The 22,383-nt window shown below is 38.4% G+C and overlaps 1 protein-coding gene across 2 annotated transcripts in view; it reads left to right on the top strand.

The window, feature by feature from the left end:
• The first annotated feature begins 3,537 nt into the window (after nt 1-3,537).
• kcnh3 (potassium voltage-gated channel, subfamily H (eag-related), member 3) overlaps nt 3,538-22,383 on the top strand; it is a 67,807-nt gene continuing 48,961 nt past the window's right edge. The window contains exons 1-3 of one of the 2 annotated variants that reach the window (XM_016664562.1): nt 3,538-3,780; nt 9,716-9,850; nt 21,148-21,287. In XM_016664562.1, coding sequence (XP_016520048.1) covers nt 3,651-3,780; nt 9,716-9,850; nt 21,148-21,287 — 405 coding nt within the window. In that variant the 5' untranslated portion in view covers nt 3,538-3,650. The remainder of the gene's footprint in view (nt 3,781-9,715; nt 9,851-21,147; nt 21,288-22,383) is intronic. The other variant, XM_016664563.1, reaches the window with a different exon arrangement.

Here is a 22,383-nt window from a genome sequence, read left to right as displayed (position 1 = left end):
TTTTGTTCAGTGAGCCCTTAAAATCGAAGATATTGTGCAAATAGTCAGACGGCCAGCGCTCCTTTACAGAAGGAGATTGTCCCTCTGCAAGATGGAGGGGCTGTTTCTCCATGGTTACTAATGATTAGGTGGGTAGCTTCTCCATAATGCAGCTCTTGGTTGCACCTTACTAATCTCACTTACTTATGAAGAACATGAATGTTAATCTTCTTACCTTGTAAAAAGTGTTTGCTGCCAGTCCTTCTGACTGACTGCTGCTATCCTTCTTCCCATGTCCAAAGTTTACAATAAAATGACAAGTTTAGTTTAAATCCTCGTCTGTTTCTGCACCTGCAGCCGTCCTCCGTTACAGCAGCGTTAGGCCACCAGCTGTCTGTTTTCGGCCTGTGCACAGGATGTTTTAACGCCTGTGATGGCAGAGCAGGACGCTTCCTAAAGAGAGTGACATCATGTGCAAAGGGTCAATAGCGCCCTTTGATAAACATTTAGTACGTATGAAATCAAAGCATCCAAATTCAACCAGTTTTGTGGGTGGAGTGGATTTGAACTTCCTCTTGATTCAAACGGTCAATCAGATGTGAAGGGATTCAGCCTGGGGTTAGGGTTAGTTCAGGAAGTGTTTCCATCTTGATCCTCAACTTTATGAAAATCACATAAGTCCCACCACATTCCACACGCCGACAGCCTCAAACGGTTCCTCTGCATAACGCGAGTCCATACGTCGTCGGCTCTGATTGGTGTGACGGCCCAAATGACGCGCAATCGGTGAGTCAGCGAGCAGAGGGTGATCTTGATGCTCTGACATTTGTTCGTGATGCTGGAGTTGCTAAGGAGACAAAAATAAATGGCAGCATATGTATCCAACTTCCAGTGTATTTCTGATGCTTGAGTATGGCCCCCCTCCTGCCCTCCTCGCCTCCCTCAACCCAGCTCAGTCTATTGTAGCCTTTGAGTTGCTGGCGTGACGCCACGCTGCCCGTCTCCAGCAGCAGCTTCCCACCTTGCTTCCTTTTACTCACTTCTAAACCGTCTTACAGGGAAATTGGGAATTAAAAATACTTCAGACATGCGTAAAGCTGTGGAATATGCTGAAAGCTGTTTTTGTCTCATAGCATTAATAAGTTAAATAAAATGATGCAAATTATTGTTGCAATTTTTTTTTTTTTTTGAAAAATAGACAGTACAGCTCATATTAAATTATAATATGTTTTTGCATTTTATTTAGGAGAAAAAAAACATACAAGTTTGTTTTTCTACTGTTTCTGGTTATCTTGTTAATATGTTTTTAAAGTATTTTGTGGACACCTGAAAACTTTACTCAAAATCTAAGATTTTAACAAAATAATGTGAAAGGGGGGGGGGAATCACAAAAACACCTATATGTCATACTAAATAATTAAAAAGTGCATCGGTATATCGGTATGTATCGGTGTTGGCGATACTGTCCCGGTATTTCTTTGGTATCGAATCGATATTAAAATAGCATCGCCCACCTCTGCTGTACATAAAGGGATGGACCGCCAGCCTGTCACCTGTTGTTGTGAGGATCCAGGTGCTGGTAGTTTTTACCTGGAAATGCTGCCAAGCGTGGGACCCTGAGTAAACACTCCTGCAGCACATCCAGACCTCTGGGTATCCGGTGACGTCAGCACCAATTCCCAGTGGAGGAGGAAGCAAAGCAGGAAGGTGGTCCTCTCTTCTCCCAGGAGAACAAAAAAAACCAAAAAACACAAGAGAGCAGGAAGGGGAAGAAAGGTTCATGTTTCAAACACAGGAGTAATTAGCTGATATGGATCGTGTAATGGTTGCTTGAGTGACTGATGGTCCGAAGGATATTACAAGCTATTAACATGGGGATTCAGCCAACACTGGTACCCTCTTCACCGCGCGTTGATGTGATCTTAGGATGATCTTTTTATGCTCCTTTGATGAGTTCCTTTCCTCAGCACTTCATTTTAAGCTGCCTAATGAGCTCAAGGCACACACACACACACACACACACACACAACTTGTGAATCAGCCATCAGATATTTAATATGTGTTCTTACGGGCCCTCGGCGCTGATGGATCGATGAGAACGACGGAGCTCAACGTAATAGATTGTCCCTTTCGGAGCGCTCGCTCGTCTGCATGCCCGGAGCCGCAGACTGAATATGCAGCAGGCCAAAGATGACGTCTACATGCGTGTGCATACACACATTTGTCAGGAGAACGCTGATTAACAGCCAGAATGTGTTTGAAGGCAGCAAGCAGCGTGTGTTCCTGCCTGATTGTAACCGGAGGGCGGACACGTGAGCTTCTGGTGGCATCAATTACAGAAAGCTCGCGGTTTTGCGATGACTCTTGTCATGTTTACTTCACCCGATCGATTCTTGTTAGCTGCCGTCTCCCAAGCCTCCAGCGGGCCGCCTCGGCTCTTCACGTTGGAGTAAAAAATGGGCCCAGAGCTCGCTTTAAGGATTTCTTTGTGTCTCCGTGTTTTAGTTCTCTGATTGCTGTGAGATTCAACCTGCAGGGGATAAAAATATTTGACAAGCAAATACTTGTTTTGTTTTTTTGCGTGTGTGTTTGTAGAAACCAGAAAAAATGTCTTTGATGTACCTCAGTCGGCTTTCAGGCTATTGGTTCTGAACAAATCTTTAGCTGTGGAAGCACACAGACCCAGTTCTGAATCTTTAGTTTACCACCATTTTTATTGGACCTCTAGTTTTAGAAATAGTCCAAAAATAATAATAATAATAATAATTTGCAGCACATTGTTGCATGTTGAGGTTCACTGCTGACAAAAATTGGAAGAAAAGAAACCCTGAAACAACCTATTCTGAGTTGCTGAAAAGTTGATGGATGCGGGTAGAAAACTGTTGTGTTTGTTGTATCACTTTGTCCTGCTGTTCTCTGTAACTGTCCAGCATCAGAGGTGAAAGGTCATATGTCAAACTTAAACGATAAAAAGCATCGGTATCAGCGATACTTGTCCTGTATTTACTAAATATGAGGCTGATACAAAAACTATGAAGCTTCACACACCTTCAGTTTCCTGTCAGTTTGCACATAAATGAGCTAACTCAGTTAGCTACAGCTAAAGGGCGCTTCCACCCAATTTTGCTCTGCCTTGAGTGTCTTTGATCTGCTCTAGTTTAAAAACTAAAATACTTGCACACGTCAGACCTGGACCAGATTACGCTACTCTGATAGCAGACTATTTAAAACTAGATTTGTGAAATATTGAGTAATATACAGGATATATATTTGATAAATTATCAAAAAATAAACCATTTATAAGTTGATTGTTAGGAGTGTATTGACATTAAGTAGTCAGCAGGTTCTAAAATGTAAGTGTTTGTTCTCATGCTTGGTTTTTAAAAATGGGGTATTAGTTACTGTAGACAGGAAATGAAAAGTTTCTTCCCACTAAACTCCAACCCCTAATCACCTTTATTTTATTAAAACTTTGACATATTGGTATCCCATGTTTATGGTGTTGCACAACACTCTCTATGAGTGTAATCTGGCTGTTCTGACCGCTGTCCTGTCTGTCCTCCGCAGACAGTAACTTTGTCCTGGGGAACGCCCAGGTCCAGTCCCTGTACCCCATCGTCTACTGCTCCGACGGCTTCTGCGAGCTCACGGGTTACGCCCGCGCCGAGCTCATGCAGAAGAGCTGCGCCTGTCACTTCCTGTACGGCCCGGAAACCAGCGACCGCTCCACGGCCCAGATCCAAGGAGCACTGGACGACAGGAGGGAGTTCAAAACGGAGCTGGTGTTCTACAAGAAGGAAGGTGAGACCAGAACCTGCAGAGTTCTGGATCCGTCAGCAGAAACACTGAGAGTCACTTCAGCTCCTTCTGTTTATCCTGGACGTGTTTATGATCACGTCAGTTCTTTGCTTTTCCTGAGTATTCATAACACTTCAACTTTCTCGCATTTTGTCGCAATATAAGAAGTTTTATTGTATTTTATTAGGATTTATTATTGCCATTGTAGATTAAAAAAAAATACAAATTAAAATAAAAAGGAGAAGTAAATTCCCACCAAAAAACAGAAATTTTGAGATTTATCTCAGAAATTGTTCAGAAAAAATAAGAAATTTTCTGAGTTGCAAAAGTTAAAAAAATTTTTACTTTTGAGACTAAAATTTTCAGGGGTTTTTTCAATATTTTCTCCTATAAGTACTTTTTAACATTAAGTAATATTGAACATCTGACTGACCTTGAGCTGTTTTGCAAATAAAAACAGACAAAAATTTCTATTTGAAGATTTGAAGATGTCATCAGTATTTTGGCAGTATTTCCGATATTCAAAACAAAAAACTGACAATAATTATTGATATCGGCCGATATGATACCCTTACTTGCTCCATCCAAGAAAGACACATTAAATCCAAGAAAATTGACCTTGTAGCTGTAATATCACAAAATGCAAAAAAAAAAAAAAAAGTTCCAGGGAATGGAAACTACAGCAAAGCACTGAGACATGCTGTCCCTGAGCTGCTGTTTGGTCCATAAGACAAAAACAATCCCGTTTCTCATTCTGTTGCAGCCGTGTAGGAAGATGCATTTCCATGTGCAAACTGGAACGGTTAGCTGGCTGGTTGTCTCCACTAAGAAGCCACTTTTACTGGACAAAGCCTGCGTGTTGCAGAGAATCAGCCGCAGGGTCGAATCAGTTATGCAGACTCTGCTGAGGTTGTTGTAAACGTTGTCAGATTCGTTGTTGCAGCAGAACGTGAGAGCAAACGTTGCATCACTGCAAGTCATGATACTAAAAATGTGACATGATTTTTCTGCCTTTTTACTAACGTCGCCTGTTGTGCAGCCAGACAGAGAGAAGGGTAGGAGATGAGTTGGCTTCAAGAAACTACAAATGATTTAATTTATCCTAAAAAAAAATAAAATAAAACATCAATCCAAAGAAAAACAGGGGGAAATCTAAAATGATTGAGTGGAATGAGACTTGTGAAAGAAATAGAGAAGAAAAAAATCTTCTGGTTAATCCACTTTGAGAAAGCGTGGAAGTTAAAAGGTAAAAACTCAGCTGAATAAAAACAAAGACAAATGGGATACACATATTTTAAGTGTCACATGGGACACATGTCTATCACATGCGATCCATGTTCCACATGTGTGTCATATCTTACTGTCTCACATATTTTAACATGTGAGACAAAATTCGATGCACGTTTTCTATGTGTATCACGTGTTTCCGCATGTTTATCACACATACAACATGTCACACACGTTTTATGTGATGCACATGTGAAAACGTGATGCACATGAAAACATGTTTTTCATGAGTTTCACATGTGAAACTCTGTCTTAAAATCTTCCAGTTTTAAGACACACCACTCCTGATAAAGAAACAGTTCAAATGAATTATTAAAAGCAACAAAAAGTCAATATAGCATAGCTACTTTATCGATTTTCTGATGGGAATTTGCTTTTAATGACAAAGCCAATCAAGGACTAATTACTACGGGCTCTCCCACTTCCAGAGTAGTTTTATATTTGGTGAAGATACGGACGGGGAGACGAGAAGTGACAGCTTTGAGCCCTGTGATGTAACAGCATACTCCACATCTAAACAGCTCACTGAATAAAATGTTTTCTGTCCGAGGCAGTCTGCAGGAAATACGGGAATTCTGTTTTCGCTTGGATTATTAGCAACTTTAGCTCAAATATTTTGAATTTGGTGTTTCTACTTTTAGGATTTTGCAAAGATTGTACCACGTTGAACTTGAGCTGTTTACAAAAAAACCTAGTTAACAAGAACAAAAAGGCAAAAGCTGTGCTAATCAGAGTAAATCAGAGGGTATGCAGTTAAATGGAATAAGAGTATCAGTAGATAAAAAGCAGAAGGAAAAGCGATTTCATTTTGTTTTCCTGTTTGTACATGATTATTGTAATTTGTTTCTTGGCCAAAATGAAAACATCTCCACAGAAGAAGGAGTTTGAAGCTGTTCCTTTACCAAGGACTCTATTTTTAGGGATTCTCCTCCACTCGCTCCTTCTGAGAAATCTGCTCTTTGCAACTAGCCCCGAGTTATTAGTGAGAGATGTGTTCATGTGCAGAATCCAAATCATGTTCAAACTGTTCATTTCCCCTTTCAGAAGTGTAAATTTATTGAAAATAAAATCTACAAAAGGGAATTCCAGGAGAGCAACCCTAATCATTATCAAGTGAGATATATATTTTTTCTTTTTATGTTTTAAAATCATAACTTCTAACATTTAAGGAAACTAATTGGTAGATGTAAAACTAATGTGATATTGCAACTCAGACATAATTAAGATGTACAGTATATAAATAATGACACCAGAAACCAGAGAGCAGATTGTGATTTGGAGGAAACAGAAAATGAAAAACGAGTGTGAATGTAGTTAAATAGCTCTGAGGGCCACACACACACACACACCCTCATGAAATCGTTTCAATTCTGTAGAAAACGTCTGTTTCTCCACTCGATGACTGGCAACTGTGTTGCTTTTGACGAATGATGATTTGTCGCTTTGATGCCTGACCTTTGATCTGTGAAAGGCCTTAAGCCAAATTCAACTGTTTTCCTCCTACAGGTCAGATAAACCAGCAGGAGTTTTCTCATTGCTCCTAGCAGCCTCCTGGCTAACTGCCAGTGCCAACACAAGCCGAGGAGATTTTTTTTTATCTCCCTGCAGGTTTTCTTCTCAATTAATGTGGTTGCCATGTTCCCCAGCGGAAGTCGTAAAATTTTGTCAATGTTCCCCTTAATGTTGGAAAGACAATTTTGCAATTGCGGCGTTTTCATTAAATAAGAAATGAAATTAAAATCACACTTGAGTAAGCTTATTAGTGCAATAAGTCATGTAAATGTCATGTAAACAGATACATGACATGCTAATTGAGCCAATCAGAGGAGACGTCGGCATCTTATTCAGGGGTTGGCGCGACAAGCCCCGCCTACTTGTGAGCAGGTGTGCGGCATTTTGGGAAATTGTAGTCGGCGAGTTATGGATTCAACATGTCGGAATGACACACAGCGTTTTCTGAACTGTGATGCTGTGAGAGCTCTGTTTTCACCAGTGGTAACATACAATAACATACATGACTTGTGTGATGTAAAAAAAAAAAAGTTTTTCCAGTTTAGTTTTGTGAAATAAATCAAAAACCTCCTCATCCCAGCACAATTTTTTTTTTTTGCTAGAAAAATGTGAGTTTTTTTTTCCAAAGTTGTCGCGTTTCCTTTAAGGAAATTTATTTGCGTAATTTCAATTGACGCAATTCTATGCTTAACGGAAATGCTGCTGCTGTGTGATACGGCAGTGGACAGAAAACGCTTGGAAAAACCCCGAACCACAATCTTTACACTTCTCAGAAGAAAACCAGAGATTTCAGTCCTGGAATGCAGCTTTTCATCCATCTGAAGGATGATGATGGTCTCATCATACCTTCGACTCTCTGTAGTGATTAAAATCATCCTGTTCACCCACAAGGAATCGCTCGGGGAACGTGATGTCCGGGGAAATCAGTCCACATTAATATGTTCACTGCCATCTCTTTTGCACCACCAAGGTCTCCATTGGGCTCCGAGACGACATCACACTTTAAAACGACGCTGCAAAATGACCTGAATGTGGGAATCTTAGTGAAGGAGCACACAAAGTGGAGCTTAATTGTGAGGTGAAATTGAAATGATCCAAGGATTTCAAATGTTTAATAAAAGTCTGAAATGTGTGGCATGCAGCGTTTTTTTGTTTTTTTTTGGGAGGGGGGGCGTTTCAGGACTTCTCAGATTTGACACTTTCTTGAGCCACTTTCAGCTACAGCTGCATCCATCTTGGGGTTCATTGCTACTGGCTTTGCACATATAGACACAGAGGTTTTGCACATTCTTTGTGAGCCTTGGATAGATTCATAAAAATCATACTTCTTTAAAAGGTCTTGCCATACGTTCTGAATTGGCTTTATTTCTGGACCTTTAAAAGGTCACATTGACACTGCTCAATCTGTTCTCCATGTCTTTTGGCACCTCTAATAGTTTTTTTTTTTTTTACAATTACCCTGCATTTGGCTTAATTCATCTGTTTATCAATTCTCGCTAACTGACATAATGATATAATTGATATGATGTTTTATAATCTTAACTCTGCTTTATACTTCAGCTGTGTTCCTCGCTCTTCATTGTTGCAAACCTCTGAAGCGTTCACAGAACATATACGGTTATAAAAGACATTTATTTGTTTTTCATTTACTTTCATTGAGTTTGATTATGTACAGCCACCCTTTTCTGATTCTCATTCATAAAGAAATTGTGAAAACCATGCAGCGTTTTCATTAACTTTACCATTTCTTACTTCGCATTGGTCTATGGAACAAAATCCCAATAAAATACAACTCTGTGGGTTTAATGTGACAAAATATAAATAATTTAAAGAGTTTTCTTTGTTTCTGCAACTAAAAATACGAGACAAGATACAAATCACCTAGAGATAACAGAGCTACTGTTCTCTAATGTGGATGAAGTGTGCTTAAAGAGAAAAACTTGTTCACATCTGAGATAAGCTCCCACTCTTCTGGTCGGTTCAGATTGAATGTCTCCACTCATACTGGATCAAATTTAGCTGAATAAGCTGAAAACCCTACGTTTTGCCTCTCTTCTTCTCTTGTAATTTTGTATTCTGGCACCTTTCTGACAGCTTTGTCTTCTTTGTGAATACAAATGTCCTTATCTACCAGGCTAAGACCTGCATAAACACCTGCCAGGATAAGATTTAAATTATCCTTGGAGCCGCTGCCCAGGTAGCGGGAGCCTAGAGCCCCATCCTGGAAGACAAAAGCTGTTTGCCTCCCTCCCCCCTCATATGCCTTTAACCTGACAAAATGTTCCCTAGTTTTCAGTTTTTGGGTTTCTCATTACCCACAATGCACCTTGGGGAGCGGGTGGGCTGCAGGTGAAGCTATGAAAAGGAAGCAGAGCTTTTCTCCTGGTGAAAATGTGTCCCTTAATATATCGGCTTGTAAAAAGTTACCATAAATCTCGATACTCGATTTATTTATTTATTTTTTTGCCATGAATGATTTTTGACTGATGTTCAGTTAAGTGACGTGGAAACGTCACATGCGTACTTGTACAGGATGTTCTGCGTATTTTGAACAATATAAGCAAAAACTGCATATTTTGTCTAGAAACCAAAAACAACTTAGGTGGTATTTATTTTTCAGACTAAACATTCTAGTTAAATCCTGATTTAATTCCTTTTTCACGTGGAATCCGAACATTTCTAAAGCGAAATGAGCGGATCTCAAATCAGCTGATTATCGGTTAAGAGAAATTCAAAAATGTATTTCAATTTAATTTGGACGGGCGGGCGGGAAGTGGTCCAGAAAAACAATAGCTGCAAGCTAAAAGACTCTTGTGATGTTCCAAAGCAGTGTTGAATGTGAATAACGGTGAAGAAAAGAGAAACTGTTGTCTCTGATTCAATGAAATTTATTTTATTCATTCTGAGATGTCATGTGGCGTTTGGGACGCTAATTGAAAAATTATTATGAGTGGCATATAATAACATTCAGCAGTGTCTCAAGGCAATCATTTTGACAGGAGATTTCACCGGTAGATTAATGAGAGACAGAGAAGATGAATTCTGGAGAGTTTGGTGAGATCAGCGCGACGTTAATTAGCCCGCCAGCATTGCTGTGCATTCCCTACGAACATGCGCTCACTGTGAGTTCTCCTTCCAGGTACAAAGTTCTGGTGCCTGCTGGACATCGTGCCCATCAAGAACGAGAAAGGAGAGGTGGTTCTGTTCCTCGTGTCCCACAAAGACATAACCGACAAGAAGATGGAGCAGGATCCAGAGCAGGGGCCTGAAACCGGTGAGTGAAAAGCATCACGTGTCCATAAATAACCTCAGACTGGCTCTGACTTGCACTCTAGAGACTCAGGGTTTAACTTTGACTCGTCATCTGAGAGGCAGGTCTTACAAACAATCTTTATCTCATGGAATCAGAGCGACCACATGGAAGAATGCCAGGAGTTATTTTGGAAGGTTTCCAAAATAAAACATTTTTGCTTCACTTTGGAAAAAAAAAGAAGTACATTTATTTTTATATTTGAAAATGTTACAATTTAAAATAAAATTTTAAAAAAAATTCAAATTTTTTTCCCAAAATATTTTATCTTTATTTTGGTAAATAAATTAGAAATTTCATATTTATATAAAAAATAAAATTTTACGGATCTGAATACATTTTAATGTTCTGTTGGTTTTCATTTTAACAACACACTTAGCAATCTAATCACCAGCCGTTTATAATAAGGCCAGAGGCAATAGTTTTTGATTTTAATGTTTGCGGCTCAAACATGGAATTGTTGTCAGAAATGTACAAAAATGATCACTGGCTCCAAATGATGCTGCAATGCAAACTGCATCAGCTGGTATCCATTGATAAGTCATTAAAACTGATGGCAGCGGAGGATGTCAACACTTACACACTACACGTTCATAGTTTAGTCCATGGTTTAGTCATAGTCCCAGCGCTCATCATCACCTATCAGCCAATCAGAGGAGACGTTGGCATCTCATTCAGGGGTTGGAGCAACAAGCCCCGCCTACTCGGGCGTTTTTGGTGGAAACAAAAACAAACCATCATCCTCCTTCCACTTCCTGTTTTCTTCTTCTTCATGGTTTTTCCCAGTTGTAACATCCGGCTGTTGGTCATGTGACTCGTGTGATGCGATAAAAGTGTGTCCATTACATCTATTTTGATATGGCAAAAATAAAAAATAAAAAAATAGCTCAACACTTTGTCCGAACGCAAAGATATGTTTATGTTTTCATTAAGCTAATTTATTCTCTCAATTTCAATTTGCTCAATTTTACGGAAAGGCAGCTAGTGTTAAAGATTATCTGTTACAATAAATGACAAAATAAATGCCTTGAATTTTAAGACACACCTTAGGCTTTGATTAGGCATTGAGTGGTTATTGTGGAAGGTTTTGAAGAAGCAATTCCAGAGTAAAACGTGTGCCAGCCAATCAGGGACGATCAGAGAATAACGTAGAAAAACCTCAGGATCTACAGATACGTGGATCATGTTCTTTCCTCTTCATAATAATAATAACATAATGTTATCCCAATAAAACACAATACAGTTTGTGTGTTTAATGTGAGAAAATGTGCAAAGACGAACATGAGCAGTTCAGGGAGACGGTTTAGGATCTTGTTCTGCAGTCCCTTAATTAGCAGAGTAATTCTAACCGTCGTTGTAATTAATGTGGTTTTTATGACTCACTCTTACAGGAAATCAAAGTTTTACAGTTGCCGTTGAACGCCGTGCAGCAAGTGCATCTGTAGTCATTTTCATTGCGTTTTATTCTTTGAAGTTCATAAAGTTTTTTGTTTTTTTTCTTATGTTCTAAGTGTTCAACACCTGTGGTGATCATCCTTTCACAACAGAACGTAACCATCACTTCCTCCTGGATGAGCTTTCCATAAACATGGCTGCATATATCATGAAAATATTTATAGAGAGGAATAAAACGTTCCAAACAGAGCCGCCCAGCTCGCAGGAAGGACAAACGAAGGAAACCAGGATGAAAGGCGGCTACGTTTGTATTCTGAAGAATGTAAATCCACCTCTGTAAGCTCAGATGTGCGATAATAATTTTCTATCCACATGGAGGGAATCTGCAGCATGAAACACTTTGCCCTTCAGCTCTCAGGTTATTATGAAAGTAAGCAAACAACAATTAACCATCCATTAATAGTTTTAATCAGTCTTCTCCCCACTGTACGTCTCACCCTGACTGAACAGGCGACTCTGTCAATTTGAACGTTTGATGAATGCAAATGGCTTCCCTAAATGAAATGCGCATGCTGCACTGTAAACATTCAGACGAGGATTACGCACAGCTTCCTCGTCCTGAAATGCGATAATCCTGACGCTGACTGAGGAGGGGAGCCATGTTTTAAATTACTGTGGAGAATTATGTGAGTTAATTAGGAGCAGAGAGGAACCCGTCCTCGGCTTGAAAGTCCCGTACTTGAATTTGTTGTTGTTGTTGTTGCTGTGAATTCTGCAAATGAGGCGTTTTATGAGCAGCTTCTTATACGGTGAAGTTTATCTGCTCCGAACTTAATGACTCTGTCTGCTCTGCATCCTCATGTGGGTGAGGCTGCGAAGGGTTTCACTTTTCCTTCAGGAACATCTGAGAGCGAAGATGTCTGAATCAATGGTTCTACGCCATGCCACTTTTATTTTCTATATCCAGTAACTATTACATTCGTTTAGCAGAAACGCTAAACACCTCATAGCTTCTGGTTTTACTCAGCAACAAGTTCTGTGGTGGAAAATTTTATCGGGTAACATATTACAACTTTATTAATCTGATTTTGAATGTTTTACCAGATGACATTTTCCACCACCAACCCCTCTTTTGATAAGAAAATATGTAATATTTTGACATTAATCCCATCAAATTTTATTTAATCTCTACAGTTTAGGGTTTTTGTTTTTTTTTGTAGCAGTGTCGTCCACATCAGGGCCGCTGAAAAGTTTTGTGTCACAAACTTTTCCATTTCCCGCTTGTCAGCTATGCTAGCTGTGCTAGCTGGGGGAGCAGCTTCAATTTCCTGAAGCTGCTCCCCCAGAGCAGCTTTATGGCAGCCAATCAGAAAGATGAGCATCAGAAATAACATTTTCCTGAATTTCTCCTCTAAGGACTATTTCTATGTTCTATCTCCATTATTTTTAATTTGTGTTTTACAATACCAATTGAAAAACAGGTTACATTTATAAAATAAAAAAAAAAAGAAATGAACTGCTTAGTTAAGCTCAAGTGTTTTTGTTTACTGTTTGTTTAATCTGTAGGGCCAGTTTTTGTTACTCCTGTAGGTTAGTCATGTTAAAGCTGTGTTTGCATGTGTTTTTTTTGTTTGTTTTTTTTGCTAACATTTTGATGAAAGCCATTCAGAAGTTTGGTTCCCATATATCATCAGCTGCTTGTATCTGTAGGCCAGGAGTTCGTCTATAACCAGATTTAGCTGCATTCGTCTATTTATGAATTCTTTTTTGCTTTGTTGTATTTTTCTCGGCGTGAACAACATTGACTGACCTTCATCAGTTCTTGCTGCCTGCAGTAGTTTTGAATGATTTAGTGTGTTTCTCTCTTGTACCTGTGTGGAAGCAGGGTAGAGGGCCCAATTATGCAAAGCCGTGTGATTGTGTTAGAGCGTGCAGGGTCTCCACGGAAACAGTGTAAGACCCCAAGAAATGTGTTCGGTATTTCCTGAACCTCTAAGCTACACTTCAAGAGTTTTCACTTTAATAAGTGTTTTTCTAGCACATGGCTGCATAATGTAGGCAGTGTTGTCATCATGCAGAAATATGCATATTAGGTATGAATATCTCGATAAGGATATTTTTTTCACTGATATTAATCATCGACCATCACCAACTCCCAGTATAAAATACTTTATATTCATAAAATTAATGCCACATATTTCATTAAAAACTAGTTAGCTCTAAGATGTAATAAAATAAAGTGCTACATTTGAGCAGCATTGCACCTACATTACTCACCAATGTTGTTTTGGATGTCACAGACTCTCCTGATAATTGGGATCAGATTTGGACATTCCACATGTAAAGCTAATTCATCACACTACAAACTAAAAAGGAGGAGTAAATTTCCATGAAAAAATGTTCTAGAAAAAACAAGAACATTCCTGCTGGTGTTATAATGTTTGCTTGATATCTTGATGTTTGCTGGATTAGACAGTCGTTCCATTGTGATACAGCATCAGGAGGAGCTGCAGTAACTGAGGAGGATTTCAGTGGAAATTTACTCTTCTTTCTTTTTATTTCTACCTACAAGGACCCTATTACACTGTCGTTTATAAGCCACTGAAAAGTTCACAACTAATTATCAGCAAAGAACAAATTTTATAGTGGTTGATTAAAAGGCACACAGCAGAGAACTGCAGAGCAACATGGCAGCTAAGACTATTAAAACATACTGGCAGAGGGAACAAACCTGCCATCTGTAGAATCCTCTGTGTCGTCGTTAATTATGAATGTGGAGGAAGTTGCCCCTCTACTGTCTACATCAACTTCATCAACTTTATCACCGTGGCAGCCCAAACCTTTCACACATTTTCTGTAGCAGAGGTGAAACTTCCAGCACCACAGAGTCACTAAATTCAGTGATGCTGATTGGCTAAATATTTATTATTTTTCTCCAGCAACCACACAAATTTGCCTATTTAGCTGCAGGGACTCTTTAGACTATCACCTCTGGAGAGAAATGATATCGGTGGAGATTCACTGCTGTATAAGAGTCGTGTAAGTTATTAATATAGGCACACACTAGTAAGGAAAACTGAGACTGATAGTACTTTTTTTTTTTTTTTTTGAAATATGCACATATGTTTTTTGATCTGCATATGGAGCAGCCACCACTGGATTTGGTTCAATGTGTTGCTCTGCAGATGCAGAAATAATTTCATTAAAACCCAATCTGTTTGACCCACTTCCTGAGCCTTAAGCTCAGAATCTCATTTCAGCAGGTAAGGAGAGCGAAGCATGAGCAGGAAACAAAAAGGGAGAGGAGAAACAGACGTGGACAGAGGGGGGAACAAACACGGCTCTGCTTAAATAAAGTCTGCTAAACATAAAAAATACAATAAAGGAGAAACTGCTCTCACAATAAATCAATGAGGAGTACAATGCTTCAGAGAAATATTGGTAAATATTTATACTTTTCCACATATATTTCAGCCACAGACAGAAATATTAAGCTAATGTTCTCCAACAAAACCTCTGAGGCCAGAAACAGAAACAGCTGGATTTACTGAGCTTAAGATGTAAGAGTAGCAATTCTTCAACATATACTCAAGTAAAAGTATTTGATAAAAAGTCTACTCATCATAATATAACCAAAAATATAAAGTTAAGTGGAAATTTTGATATTTTAAGAAGCAAATAATGACAATAATTTATATAAGCAGCAAAAAAAAAAAAAAAAGAATCAGGCAAAAGAATGTTTTGCCTTAAACAACAAAAGTTTTTGTTGTTTAAGTCTCAACAAAAACTTTTGAGACTTAAACAAAAACTGCTTTGTTTTTCATTCAGTGGGTAGAGAAACCAGAAATTTCACTCAAGTAAAAGTAGCAACATTTCATAATAAAATTACTGAAGTAAAAGTGGAAAAAGACAAGCATAGCAAAAATACCCCTGAAAGTAAACTTTTTCAGAAAAGTTACTCAAGGAAATGTAACTGAGTGAATGCAACTAGTTACACAACCCACTTCTGTTTATGGGTATCAGAGTAGAGGGGGCCTAATTCAAGCACATGCCACGCTTTACAGGTTTACAAAAATAACTTCTTCTTCTTTTTCCACTTCATGAATTTGCACTTCTTTGTGTTGTCAAGTAATATCTAAATAAAATACAGTGTGGTTGTCATGGAGATGTGATAGAAAGCTCAAGGAAGGAAACTACTATTATCAGTTATTTAAATGAGTTCCGTTTATAGACTAACTAACAAACATTTACCTTCAGCATGTTCACGCACACACACACACACACACACACACCCACACACACACACACACACACATTGTGACATACTGTATGCTCTGACAGAACACAGTCCATGAACTCCTTGTATTTGACCACCCGCCTTTAATCACTGGGCAATTTTCAAATCTAAACCCTTGGGAACTTGGGAACTAAATAAATGTCACAAAAGGAAAGTGCTTAGACTTTTTAAGAGCGAATTGGAGACCTGCACAATTCCAAACCTCAGTGTTCAGAGTCACATGCTTCATCATGAGTCATTTAAGGAGCAGCATTATGTGTTTTCCAGCCACATGGTGCCATTTTATAGCATAATCAAGTCACTGCGTTAACTTCAGTTGTTATAAAAATGTTGCCTGTAACAACTATGACTGAGGAGAAATTGTAGGAGAAATTTTACTTCTGGGTTTAACGCACTGGAACTGGACCTCTGTCTCTTTAAACTCCTGCTCTTTCTGAAACTCCGCCTTCAGGGAGTCATCACAACATGACTCCTCTATTAAACCTTTAACAGAGGTTTTACCAGCATTTCACTGAGAAATATCTCCTATAATGAACTCAGCTAATGTTCTACCAGGTGTTTGCTAATTGCTGCTGGCTAGTCTGCAGGGGCTGAGTGGGAGCGTCGTGGGAGAGGGTTGCTCTGTGAGGCAGAAGCTCGGAAACTTGGAATCTTGGAAACTGCTGCTCTGAGGCGGAGCTGCACCTTGAAGGCGGAGCTAGGTCCAACCAGCCGAACGGTTGCCACGGGAGATTAAAGGATTTCTCAAACATGTGTGACAGAATCAAAGCAACACTCCAGTTGTGTGTTTGATTAGGGAAACACCTTACGACATAATGTAGAGCTTCAAAATGTCAACTTTACATAACACTGCCCCTTTAAGGAAGAAATATTAGCTTGAGCTGCTGGCTTCAGCACACATTTTTAAAATGATGTTTTTAAATTTTATTGTGTCAGTGGAAAACACTGTTTTCACTCACTTTGCAGCAGTGAGCAAGAGTGTGAAACTGCTGACATATGCCTGAAATACTTCCCAAAAGTTTGTTCTTTTTTGTTGTTCTTGTTGCTGTGACGAGCTGCAAAGGCTGTAAAAGAAGAAGGAGGTTCAGTCACACAGTCTGTTTGGAGAATAGATAATAAGACTGCACCAGACTGCATTGTCCTCACTAAGAAAAACTAGCTAGAATAATGGCATGCCTGAAGAGTGGATGAAACACCCGGGGGATCGGGAGGCTTAGCGGAGCTACGGGCTAACAAGCCTTCTCCAGAAGGCGCTCAGGCTGATGAAGGGTTAGCATTCTGGCTGACATTTCAACCTGCTTCTATAGGACAGTGGGGAACAGACCTAATGTAATGAATACCTTAAAACCACTGAGTATAGAAAATAAGTGGATTAACATGATTAAGTTATGATTTGGTGACAGTGACAGAATCAGTTTTACAAGTCAAATGAAAAAGGTCACGTTGGGTGTTTAGTTTTATTCCGCTGTGACTCTGTTTGTCTAATTTAATTCGTTTTAGTTCATTTGTAAGAGTGGGTCCGCTTGTTTTTATTCATTGTAAGATAAATATTGTTTAGTTTCAGTTTAGTTTTTTATTGGTAGTACTTTTAGTCTTTTCATACTTTGGTTAATTTTTAGGTGCAGGATTTAAAAAGGTCAAACGGACGTTTTCTGACATTTGATGTAAACTGTGTCGTCAGTTCAAATAAATAGATTCACAAACTCAAAAATGGAGAATATTATACTTATAATGTTTTAGTTAATTTTATGAATGCGCTAAATTAGCTATAGTTTTCTACGTTTTCATTTATTTCAGTTAATGAAAATGTTTTTTTCAATTTCAGTTTTTATCACTTCATTAGTTTTAGTTAATTGCGATAACATAAATGTCCTTTTAAACATGCAAAACATGTAAAAAGTAATCATCTTCCTTTCTTTTAATAAAATGCTTTACTGTATGTATATTCACATTGGTGCATGTGTCGTTCTATATCCACTGTTAAGGGGCCACATGCAATAATCAGACAAGCAGGTGGCTGAAAAGTTGGTGGAAAATATATTTTTAGTCGTTGAACCATAAGCCTTACATTGTCCAGGCACTGTCTGATTACAGTTACCATGGTTACCTCTGAAACTCTGTACAAAATGCATTTACCTCTTACATAAAACAATGGCATAGGCGGATGAGGAAATCAAACGTGGGGTTCAGTTGCTCTCTGGAGAAGCTTTTAATCTAAAAAACAAACAGATGCATAACATAAATGAATTAGTTGAAACAGATCTAACATAAAATGCCTTCTTTAGTGGCAACAGTATTCAGTTTCTTGGACAACTTTGAACCGAGACATTTACTAAGTGTGGGATTTAAATGCAGGTTTCTGAGCCTCCATGTGTTCTGTCATATTTTTTTAATAAACAACGGATGTCAGCCCCCAGCTAATTAACCCCAACCTACACAACGTCCAGCAGAGCTCTGGCTTTTAGGAGATGACTGAGACAATCAAGCTGGGCCAGCTGGTGCCACACACACATACGCGTGCGCACACACACATACACACGCTCACACACACAATTAATTGTTTGTTCTTGAACTGCCTCTGCTTTATGACACTCAGGACACACACAGGCTTCAGTAGAGAAAATGAAATGCTGGACTTTAAGATGTCAGAACACTTTATGTTACAGAAACATTAGTATGTTCAATAACCTTTGTGAAAAGTCCTAGATATTTTTATTTTGATGAGAAAGAACAGAAAGTCTTGTCTTCTGTTAAGTATTAATTATCCAGTCGATGTATACGTAATCACAATAATTCTCTGACCTTTATGCATTCTGCTACTACCTCTATACTAACAGAACTAATAGAAACTCAACTAAAACTAAGCAATATTTAACTAATAATAACTACGGTAGCTAAAGCTAGCGAACACACTCTAAAAACTGATTAAAACTAACTTAATTAGACTAACTAAAAGTTGAAGAAGATAAAACCAAACTATTATGAAAAACACAAAACTACTGTAACCCTGACCTCACAACACCTGCACCAATTTATTCATTTATGCAAAAGGAGCCACAACCGAGTACAGAGTATACAGAAATTACCACAATTTTCAGAAGCCTGACATTTATGTTTTATGTAATGCTTTTTTATTTATCTTATTTAGTGTTCTAATTTTCTAACACTTTTATTATTTTCATGCCTTAATCAGCAAAATTACAAGAAACAAAAGCTTGAAATATTTCCATCTATCTGTGATGAATCTATATGAGTTTCCCTTTCTGAAATAAATGAAGATAAAATGTGTGATTTTTTAACAACGTTCGAATGTCATATGAAGATGCTTTCTTGACCCTCATGGAAAAGAAAATAATTTGGAGCTAAGGACAGACAGGAAGGAACATTTCTCAGGACCCACACTGTGAAAAACAACCACACTGCAAGCTGCATGTATAAAATTACAGCTGCTCCCAGGACAAAACCCAAAGGAGAACAACAAAAGGAACATGAAATATTCCACTGTTTGGAATTTGACAGGGTTTGTTAATGGAAGCTGGCAAAAAAATATATATTGAATTGTTAATTAAAAAAAATAATGAAAAGGGAACAAGTGGGAAATCTATTGTAACATTGCTTTTGTCATCAGAACTGAAATTGTTTCCCCCTTTAATTACTTACTTCGAGAAAATTCCAATTCATTTACCAAAACAAAGATTTTTTTTTACAGTGCTTGTCAGATGCTTCTGTTTGCCTTTGCTCTCGACCTTCCACTCAAAATATGTGTCTAAAATTCATCTCCTTAGTCGGGTTGCCATACGGAATTGTGTTTTACTTTAACAATGAATCTTTGGAGACACAACTGGCTCTTTGGGTCACTTAATATATCAAATGATAAAATATTGCTCTGTTTTTTTGTTTGTTTGTTTGTTTGTTTGTTTGTTTTTGTATTTGGTTGTTAATTGCTGTGTCCCGTATTGAACCGATACGGGACGCGATTTGTTCCGTATTTCTATAAATCTCCGATAGACACGCCTGTCACACACATATCAACATTAAGTGCAACAATAATGACATCACCAGATATATGATTTAGATATGCAGAAACAGATATTCAAATCTACATCACAGTATTTTTTAGACAGTCTGTGAATGTTGGTCCTCTGCGATAATTTGGTCTTCTTCGTGTCAATTTATGTAAAAATGAGAACTCATCAAATATAAACGTTCTCTCTCTGTAAGGGAGCGAGTTCAGCTTATTTTACTTGAGTTGTTTCACTTTGACAAGCATTACACAACAAGATGAGAACATAAAAGAGCCTACATTCAAATGCTGCATGTAAAGCAGTTTATTTGCAGTAATGGAATAGAATTAAAAGATGTAACCTTAAGAGGTTAAATTAGGTCTTTTCATCACTGACCATAACATTGACTATTGTAAGTAATTTCTTATTAGCCAGACATCATATAGACAAATGTTGCTCCTTTAAACTTTAAAATAATTCATAATTTTATTCAGGGTCTTTTTTTTATTATTGTTTTATAAATCCCTATATTAGGTCAAATAAAAACTAATACCTTAAAGCTGACTTCTTTTTTGAAAACATTTACACTTTATTGTATTGCCCTGAACTATTTGTACTAATTTTGTTATGTTATATATTCAAGTTGCTAAAATTCCTATACATTTTAGGTTGTTTGTTTGTGTTGAGGTTTTTCACAATTTTATTTAGTTGGTTTTTATGTATGTGTTGTGAATACAAAATGTATACGTTATGGTATCATTTGAAGTTGATTTTATATCTTATTTTTAATTTAAAAAAATTGTGACAGGCCTTGATTTAAATAGGACTGTCTGTAAAAAAAATACCGTCCACTCTACCATACAGCTTCAGCCACCCATGCTGTCTTTCTGCACCGTCTAAAATGCTTACGATCTCTCCTGGACGTCGTGAACAAATTTCATTTACTTGTAGAGAATGAATTGATTTGGTTACATGGGTGGGTACTTTCCAAGAAAGACAGCATATTATGGGCAGGGGAACATCTCAAATAGGAAATGAAATAAACAAGAAGACATCTTCTGCCCGGGTGATGACTTAATCTACCCATTATGAAACTAAGCCCCCCTGGTTTAATCCATTTGTGTGCTTTTGTTTCTTTTTCCTGCATGGAGACCTTTGTTCATGTGAAAGAAAAGATGACATGAATGAGGTTTTGTGGGCTGTTTGTCATTAGTATTGATTCCATTCTGTGGACACAGATATGGAGCCTGTTTGAATTGCACACTGACAACAGCTCCAGTCAATAAAGAGGCAGAACACAGGTCAATATCAGGTAAGCTATTACCACAAAAGAAGTACGCGAACAACACAACAGGTGGTTTCACCGACACTGCATCATTGTTACGGTTGACAGTCATTGAGTCGAGCCGCATTATCTGTCAGTCACTAAAATATCACTGTCAATGCGTCGATTCCAGGTCAGAAACAGTCTGTTAAAAAAAAATCAACATGCACAGGATCAGACAGATACTGATTGAAATTCTCCCTTTGGATTGAAAAACAGCATGTCTCCGTCTCATCCCCAGATGAGGAGACGGGTCTGCAGGTGCATCAGGTAACTCGCCCTCCAGGCTTCAACGCCAACCGTCGCCGCAGCCGAGCCGTGCTCTACCAGCTGTCGGGACACCTGCAGAAACAAGACAAGAGCAAGCTCAAGATCAACAATGTGAGTTTCCCGGCGTCGGCGTGGATGAATCTCTGCTGCTTTGTTGTGAGGAAAAGAATCTTAAGGCTGGGTGGAAAGCAGTCCAAAAGACAAACGTACCCTCCTGCAGTTAGAAAACTTTTTGACCACAATCCAAAATATTTTCTAGAAGTTGGGGAGACTTCTTGAACATCCATGTGAGAGAAAACATCCGTAGCATGATGTGCCAGTCTACATTCTCATCCTTTGGCTTGTGTGACACCCAGTAGAAATGCTTGTTACCAAATAGCCTAAATTGTTTCCATCTAATGGTTGTTATGGAGATGGACAGAAAGAGAGCAGCTCCAATTGCTCCATTGTTCAGACTTGCATAAATATTAATAATTACTTGGTAAGGTGGAAAGTGCCATGGGCTTCCTGGTTCCAGCTGACTTCTGCGGCCTTGTCTTCAGCACGAGTCGCTGTTGCATTATGGATTGTGTAGTGCAGTTGGTGTGATTACTATATAACCTACTGGTGGGCCATCATCAATACTAGAACTACAGCCAGACAGTATTGTTTCGAGCTGCATGTGGCTAGCAGTCTTCAGCTTCACATTCCTGATCTACAGAGCACATTAAAAAATCAGTCTCTAAATATGTTTTTATTGAATTTGGAACCTCACAGAACAGAAAACGGGTCAGGTACGCGACCAGAACCAAGACAAAGTTAGGAAGTTACCAAATACAAACGGTTTCCAATCAGGCAGAATTCGATTCATCTTATCCGTTATCCATCCTTAAAGCAAGATTCTCTTTAAACACTGGGAGACCTTGAGCATTAAGAAATTCAAGGACAATCTGCATTTATCTTGCTAATACATGTCTACTATCCTTCAGAGTTGATCAATTTTATCTTTCAAAATCTAGAACTGTTTGCTAATAAATAATATCTAACTCGACCAGTAATCTGTGATCTTGTTTGCCTAAATAAGACGAGAAGTTTGTTTTTCCATTATGTTCATCTCATTAGGCAAGGCTCTCTGTCGTAGAGAAGGAAGGGAGTCAGGATCTAGAAATAGATTTTTTTTTATTTGGAGGAAAACATAGAGGAAGAAACACATCGTTATTAGCGAGTC

This window comes from Poecilia formosa, unplaced genomic scaffold (assembly GCF_000485575.1).
Source record: "Poecilia formosa unplaced genomic scaffold, Poecilia_formosa-5.1.2 Scaffold496, whole genome shotgun sequence".
Taxonomy (NCBI): Eukaryota; Metazoa; Chordata; class Actinopteri; order Cyprinodontiformes; family Poeciliidae; genus Poecilia; species Poecilia formosa.
Note: the sequence above shows the minus strand (reverse complement) of the source record. Positions and strands in the feature narration are given on the sequence as shown.